General features: G+C 39.1%; 1 protein-coding gene across 1 annotated transcript in view; it reads left to right on the top strand.

Annotated features, from left to right (window-relative positions):
• Positions 1 to 733: 733 nt before the first annotated feature.
• BNC1 (basonuclin 1) overlaps positions 734 to 8,489 on the top strand; it is a 28,410-nt gene continuing 20,654 nt past the window's right edge. The window contains exon 1 of the mRNA XM_035899565.1: positions 734 to 820. Within this exon, the coding sequence (XP_035755458.1) occupies positions 734 to 820 (87 nt within the window). The remainder of the gene's footprint in view (positions 821 to 8,489) is intronic.

Below are 8,489 nucleotides of genomic sequence, written 5' to 3'. Positions count from 1 at the left end.
AATTCAGTGAAACATTTTCAGTAAAGAATTATCAGGTTTAGGTTTTTTCCCCCAAGAGCTGTAAGATCTGTCCTAGCTGCTGATAAACTGGTTTTTTTGATAAGATAATATAACAGAGACTAGGTTGACTCTACAGTGTAAAGTTGTCCTATTAAGCCGACAAATAGTGGGATAGTTGCTCGCACCATTTAGCAGCACACTCTGCAAATAATCTTTGGAAACCACGGAGACTATTCATGTATTTTAAACAAGTGCTTCTGTAAAGTTCTGGCATTGCCCAGGAATGGTAATTTTATTCATTATGTGAATGCAGCAACTTTGAATTTGTTCAGTGTAATAAAATAGCATCCGCTATGCACAAATGTTGGAAGACATTTGGACTATGGCTGCATAAAGTGATGGTCTGTGTTGTTTAGACTGGTGCTAGCCAGAATTCTAACATTTTTGTTAACGCCACTCACATCATCAAGGTATATCCAAAGCTACCACCAACTAGCCGGGCAGCTTGCACGGCGAGTTTTTCACATATTATCCTTCTACACTCCATTTCTAAAGTCTTCTCTCCCTCGTCCATAGCCAAAAGCTACTAACTTGGAACAAAGTTCAATCAAGACCCAAACATAATGAAGAAGGAGAAATCACAAAAGATGGAGTTAATGGCTGCAGCTACCGCTGTGGATCCTTTTGCCACAGGCTCTGAAAGTCTGGAAAATTAATCAAAGTTCAATCAAGGATGTATGATATTGCGGCTGCTGCAGCAGCAGTGTCTGGTGTCACCTGGGAGCTGTCCATTAAAAACAGCTCGCTGCAAACCGTCCTGGTATCGATGTGCTATCCTGGTTGGAGGGAGTAGTCAGATGCTACTCCAGGACATTGCTATACCTTCTGCTTTCACTCCTGGGTAAACTTCAAAAGTTCAACACGTATTTTAGACATAAAGAGGAACAGGCGCATGTCTGGATTAAGTTAAAAAGAGGCAGTTTTAAAGGAATCTACTAAGTGGAGGGTGGGTGACCATTTCAAGGAAGTTTTCGTGGAATGTCACTGTAGTATAGGAACAGAAATTTCTTCCTCCCAATCAATGAGAAGGGGATGTAGATGGGAAGGGGATGTAGATGGGAAAAGCTAACTGAGAATAAAAGTTTTGGCTAAAGCATAAAGTTGTAAGAAAAGTCTTCAGCACAGTGCGAGAGCTGGTAAATATGCCTCCATAATAAACCTTGATTATCCTAGTAATAACAATACTTTAGGCATGTTTGTTAAACTCAACCATTTGGCCAGAAATTTGTAGCTTATGAGCTCGCAAAAAAATCTTCTGCAGATAAACTGTAGTAATTTTTTTGCAATAAGTCTTCATCCAAGAATTCATTTAAAAATATAGAATGTCTGCTTTTTATTTCATTGCCTGGAAAAAAAAAGTGTCCTGTAACATGTGTGATGTTTGTGATTAAAACTTGACAACACTTGTAGGCAGGGAAAATTAATCTTCTGTTTTATCAGTCTGCCACTGAGACATGTCCTAGTCATCTCTCTAATACTCTAACACTCCCATGAAACAAAGCAAAATTGCCACCACTGGTATTACTGCTGCGTTACTCATCGGTTATTATGTGCCATAGTTTAAACAGTTGAAAAACATTACCTGGTATTAAAGAACAAGAAGGGCATTAGGGGGGGGAAAAAAAACAACAACAAAACAACACAACCACAACCAAAAGGAAGGAAAATGCTGGAGGCTGTGAAAATAAATACGAAGCTCCATACTGTAGGTGACGTGTCTCCTGTATTGGTAGGACTCGATTGTCTTTGGAAAAAAAAAAAAAAACCAAAACAAAACCAACCAAAACCCAACAGTGTTACTGTTTCAGGTATCATACTGCAGACTCTCCTTTAACCATATGAATATGAGTGGCGACCAGTTTTATGGCAGGCATTTTATTCTGACTTTAACACACCTCTGGCCCAATGTCACACCCTTTGGCCCAGGGGCACAAACGTGGTTCCTGACTATTCCTCTTATGACAACACAGAGTCTCTGGAATTCTGTCTCAGCCCTTTCAATCAGATAGCGTAAACACGTCTGTCTCCCCATTGTGTTTCTGCCTGGTTCATCAGTATATCTTAACTGAAATTACTGGTATTCTTTTGATAAACCATTAGTGTTAGGAAGGGGGTTGAATTTTTTTGTTAATTACTAAATCTGGGTGACAGACAGAATCTGCCTGTTAAAACTTGTGTTGTAATTTGAGGATTAAATGCTGCACCTCTGAGAAACATCACTATCAAAACTGATTTGCTCTAAGAGACTGAATGTTGTTAGGAGCTGCAGTTTGACAAAGTAGATTCCTTAATAATAGAGTTAGCAATTAAATGTGTTAAACTCCTCAGAGGACTTGCGAGATGAGAGGACAGCCAGTAGAATTGTGCAGAAAGGGAAATGTGTAGCCAATACAGCTCCCACCTTAATCCATGACAGTGAAAGACTTCAACTCCCATTATTGTTTGGTTATTAGATAATATTTGAAAATTGTATTTCACTTGATAACACCTTTCTCATCTAGCCCAAAGGTTTGCAGGTTCATATTCTCTGCTAGCACTTTCATGCGAGCCCACCCCAAACTAGACTGACTGTGCAAAGAAAGATGGGCAGAGCTGCTGAGAAGACTTGGGTATCTCGTCCTTGCTGCAGCATTCCAGTCTCGCATTTGAGAGTGGTATCTCTAGTTGGGTAGGTATCTCGTACATACAGCATTCATATATGACAAAATGATGCAGTCTTTTGCCGTCCATTTAGACGAAAGCTGCATACTTTATCACCGTTAAAAAAAATTTAGGAAGGTAGAGAACAGAACCAATGGCTAAGCCAGTTTTCTTTCTCACAGCTTGGGGTGTGGGGGAGTGAGAGGCGGGAACAAAAAAAGTCCTTTAGTGTATGTCTAAAACTGTTCCATTTCAGGGAAGTCACTTAAATATGCTTGCCTTGGATAGCAATGTGTTGCGATTCTTATTTTTATAACATCTTCTACAATCACAATATTCACTGCATATGTATACTAAATGTTTCTATTTTTGTGTTTTTAAATAAATATATTTCTAGGGGTTAGACAGCTTCAAAGTTGGTGCTTTTTTAGCCTATTCATAAGCTTTTGTTTACAAATTGTAAGCTTTTGCTTACAAATAAAGAATTCGATTGTGAATCCTTGAAGTTTGAATTTTGTGGAGGTTGATCTTATTTACATTTGAAAGATTATAATGTCACTATGTAAGTTCTTTATAATTTCTTTTCTTATATCCTTTGGTTGCATGTATTGAAATCCAAACATAGAAAGCTGCTAAGCAAGAAGGCGAAAGGTAATGTATTTAGTTTAACATTATAAATGGGCAAAAGACAGAGAACAAGCAATAGGAACAACCAGTGAGTTTGCAGATGGCTAATAGTTTAGCTGGATGCTCCAGGCTCCACATCGGGTCAGATGGTGTTTATTAAAAAGCTGGGGAGGGTGGAAAGAGTACAGAAGGAATGCTGCTTGCAGAGAAGATACACGTTTTAGACTCACTAACACTCTGAATCATAAGGCCCTCCAAAAGAATCTAATAAACCTCCTTAAAGAGCAGATAAAACTGTTGAAAAATGCAAAGTAGAGCATGCTGGAAAGCAGTCATTTCGAGTTTCTGTAAATTTCGTCAGGTCCTAGAATGCAACTGTACACATTGAACAGAAAGGCCCAGTTATCACATAACTGGATGAACTCACCAGCATGGCATATACGAACAACGGATTAACTCCACTGCTTTCATTAGGAGAGAGAAAATGCTGTATCTATCTGCTTGTCATCAAGTACATGCTAGAAATTGGTGTGTCTCTTCCTCAATGCAAAACAGCATTAAAGGGAGGAAACTAAAATGCTAGAAAGCAAAAGAGTGGAATAGAGTAATGTTTAAAGTATAGTTAATGCTATCAAAAAGTCAAGTGGGGCAGCGTATCCCTTGTGGTGATCCTAGGTCATCTCCAGAAAGGTGAGATGAGAAAGGTGAGTTGATCACCTTCTGGTCATCCCAAGACATCTCCATAATCAAACAATAAAGAATGAAAATTGGAGAATCAAAATACACAGTTCTAGAAATCATTGAAAGCAGGGGAAGGCTTTGGTAGGAGAATCGTCAACAGAACCACCTCAATTTGCAAAGAGATTAAGATACGACATGAAGAAACGTAGTGATTAGCACAGAGGAGTGGAACCAAGGCCTTGGTTTATTCTGTTACACATCTTAAAGCAATGTGTTTTAAAACCAGTATATTAAAAAGCTTTTTCTGTGCAATGCATAATTAAGCTATGTTGTATAAATATGGTACCATTCATGCTGAGAAATTTACCTTAAAAAAGGATGTAACTTAAAAAAACCAACCTATATTACATGGCAGACTTTTATAGAATGAATTTTTTCAAAGACAAATACATTGTGGCATAAAGCAATAATTAATACATGTTAAAAAGAAACTCACTATTCAGGCAAGTCTTTCCATAATAGTTATTGCAGGGTTTCTTGATCCTAGTGACTGTTTCAGTGGAGAGGCACTGTTTCACAGGGGTGGATCAGTGGTACGATCTGGTATTGGTGATGTCTTTCTGGGTCTGCCATACACGCTACTTTAAATATTAGAATTTTGTAAGGGCCAGTGCTCACTTAACTTCACTGCTGTTTTGAGCTGCAGAAGAAAAGTAACGCAGTGAACACGGATGAAAATCAGTGATGAAGCAGGGGTGCAAATGCAGTAGTAATACACAAACTTATTTTTGTTGGGTTCTTTTTGTCTAATGGCACTAAAGGGGATGTAAATAGCAGGACAGGGATCGACATTTGAACTCTGTTTAAACTGTTAGTGGAAACCAGTTTTGGACTCTTTATAGCTCAGTATTATCTGCTTGGGCCACCTTACAAAATCAGCCTGCCTGGAAATACCAAACAAGAGGTTTGGGCTCCTCTGTTCATTAGATGAGAACTGGAGTGCCCTACCCAAACTTCCACAGATCTTAAGAAAATTTGTCAAGTACTTTATGGCTATAGCAGGCCTATTTATAGTTTGACTACTGCTCAAAACCTATGCTGTAGCACACTAGGTTTAAAACTATTTTCATCTTCACATGTAAAAGTTTCTTAAATTGTGAAAACCATTGGGCTTGCAAGTTGTTTGAAACACCCAACTGTGTTTATGTCTTGCTGACAGGACCTCGGTTCTCCTAATTTTCAAGGTGTGTTTCCTCTTTCCACTCTTACCTCCCCAAAATCTTGTGTCCCTTCAGTCCTGGACAGCAATTCCATTCCTGCTGGCTTTTCTCCCTGAAAGCTGACCCAGTGCCCATCAGTATGGTCATGGGGCTGACCATTACTTCACATGTCTTCTGAGAGGTGAAGTATTTCATCCACACATCTCTCCAAGGTGATAAGTGAGCAGAGCATTAAATTAGCACTAAGATCTGTGCTAGCACTGATTTAAATAAGAGGGACGTAGTGTATTATGTGTTTGGAATTTAGGCCAAGCAGGCAGGGCATGGAGGTTAATGCCGTTTTGCAGCTAGCTCTAGGTAGAAGCATGAAGCAGGCAGCGTGCAGTTAGGGAAGTTACGTGCCCGTTTGCCTAAAGAACACAGCAGCAAAGACCAAACCTACTCCTAATGTTTAGTCAGTGCTTGATCAGTTTCTTGATATTCTTTTTAGAATGATTTTTTTTTTTTCTTTTTGGAATCAAACACCAAAATTCAGTTCATTATTTGAAATTTAAAAGTTAGGAGAAATCTTCTCCTGGGGATTGTGTTGTGCTTTTGTGCTGTATCACACTGGCTCAATTGTAGTGATTGCCTAGGATTAATACCCATTTTTTAAGCATCCTAGATAATAAAATCAGGTAAGAGCAGTGGCTTTTTTTTTTATAGTCAGTTCCATGTGTTGGTGCTCTTCTCAAAACTATGAATACTCTTGCATTTGGTTATGTAGTTGTAGCACTTCACAAGCTGCCCTACATCCCCTTACTTTCATGCTGCTCTGAACACACAGGCTGAGACACGGAGAAGAAGAAACAGGCTGGGGCAGGTGGGAGGGGAAAGCAGCTTTCCTTGGGCTGTGTTGTTACGCCGTGATTCTAGGTATTTACATTATGATTTACATGGAGTTCAAACCAGGGGACCCCGTTCCTTTGCCCTCAGCACTGTCCCCAAGAACACAGTAAGATGCCTCAAGAAGCTTACAACTCAAATAGATTTAAAAAAAAAAATTACAAATCAGAAGGAAATAGAAATCAGATTGAAATAACTTGCCCAAGGTCAAATAGCAACTCAGTGGCAGAGCCCCAAATGAAGCCCGAGACCTCTGGCTCAAGCCTGGTGCCCTGTCCCAATGCCGGTTTCTTTCCACAGGAAGCTGTTTTTCCATCAGATTTTACTGCTGGAAGAGAAGTTATGGGAGTCACCCTCTGTTTTCCATTTTGGTCATTCTTCAAGACACATCTTGATAACTGTTCTGTACAAGCAAGCTTGAACTATGAATCAGCTGAAATTACTGAAAACACTGCTAATGTGCCAGTATTTCTTTAGAAGTTGACCTGTAGCTACAAACTGTGCCTTGCACATGTCACATTGTGCTAGAGACTGTTGGATTTTACTCAAAGGTGCACAGATAGTAAAATGCTGAAAAATTGCTAATTAGTAGTAGTGAATAGTTTAAATTTAAAGAGCAAGGCATGAATATGTTCCCATAAAATATTCATTGAAAAAGCTTGAATAATGAAAATAATGCTTAAAATGAAAGACTTTTAGTAGATAATGAATTAAGAAAAGAGTAAATTGGTCTTAAATTGTTTGCTATGGATAGTTAGCCCATTTAATAAGAATTATCATCTTCCAGGCAAATGGCAGATAGCTAGTAAATAGGTTTTTCCTGGGAAGTGGCTAGAGGGAAGAGCAGCTCTCCACACATCTAAGTTTTAGTCACTTATCATTTTGAAGTCAATTCAGAGCTTCTGGCAGTTTATGTAATCTTAAGCCACTCTTCCCACTTTTGTTGCAGAATTCTCAATCAGGTTGAGTCCTTTTTAGTTACATTGCTGCTTATTTCATTAAGAAAGAAATACGATTTTCGTAACAAGGTGTGCCTTTGGCTTTGGCTTATCATGAGAGAGCAGTTAGGTTTTGTCCTCATCACAGAATATATGCTTTTAAAAAAATGCTGTTAAGAATCACCTCAAGTAGCACAATGTTGGCCGCGACTTCTCAGGCACTTTTTCCTTCAGCTTATGAGATCGCTGCTGATCCTTGCGTCACTGTCCTGGGTGCCCGAGAGAGAAGTGCCCGGCATGTGGCAGGGGGCAGAGGTGGCACTGGAGCCCCCACATAAAGCTCTGCTGGGGAAGGACCAAGCCACCATCAGTGGTTGACTCTTCTCACGCTTCAGTGTTTTTTGACAAGAGTATCTGGCAAACCATACTATGCAACTAAATCCCCCTCTCTGTTTGCAAGTGTTGTTCAACACCTCATTGGGAGAAATAAGGTATAGGGTGGAGAAACCTAGGGATTTAGGGAAAGCGTATGCTTCATGATGAGCTCTATGGGATCAGATTCTGGTACACACTGGCTTTATCCTGGCCTGGTGCCAGCTACTGCCATGGAGTTAACATTAACTGTGCTCCGGTATTTAGTAAAATGTAAATTGGGTTTTCTCCTTAAGCATTGTGCATATATCTAGCAAATAGTAAATAAGATTAGAAGAAGACAACAGATTAACCAACAATAATAATACGTTAACTGTCTTCTCCCGATAGCCATCTTATTTCCTGCTGCCTTTCCTATGGGATTACAGGTATTCATTCATCTGGTCAAATATTGTCCTGGTATATTCCTACAAGGATTCCCCCTGAGTTCAATGGGACTTGCTCATGTCTATCTCTGGGCGTAGTACAGTGTATTCCTGGGTTAGGAGAGTGCCAAGAAATTATCAACAGGAGGCAAAAGTAGAGTGGAGAGGAGGGGAGAAGTGTTTTGTTCGGGGGGTTGTTTTGTTTTTTTAAATAGGTGAGAAATGACTATGACAAAAATCCTGCTTTAGCTCATGAATGCAACCCAACACCTGAATAACTGAAACCAGATTTTGCCCCAATTACTGGAAAGTAATTCTTCTCCTGTCTTTATGACCTGTATTTCTCTTAATAGGAAGCTTCAACTTCATAAAAAGAAATAAAATTCAGCCCTAACTCAAAAGTAAGTTGATAGGGGGAAATGTTTTAACTTTAAAAAATACATACCCCACTCGGTGAACCTTTGAGACCTGCAAATGTTTAAAAAGAAAAAAAAAACAAAACAAAACAAAAACCACAGCAGCTGCAATTTGAAAAACAACACTCTGACGCTAAAAATAAGTAATTTTAATCCTAAGTACCTCATAGCGTATTTGCAGATAGTTGTACACTCTGAGAAGAAAAAAAAAAAAAAAAAAACCTG

This window comes from Egretta garzetta, unplaced genomic scaffold (assembly GCF_000687185.1).
Source record: "Egretta garzetta isolate BGI_Z169 unplaced genomic scaffold, ASM68718v1 scaffold287, whole genome shotgun sequence".
Classification (NCBI taxonomy): domain Eukaryota; kingdom Metazoa; phylum Chordata; class Aves; order Pelecaniformes; family Ardeidae; genus Egretta; species Egretta garzetta.
Note: the sequence above shows the minus strand (reverse complement) of the source record. Positions and strands in the feature narration are given on the sequence as shown.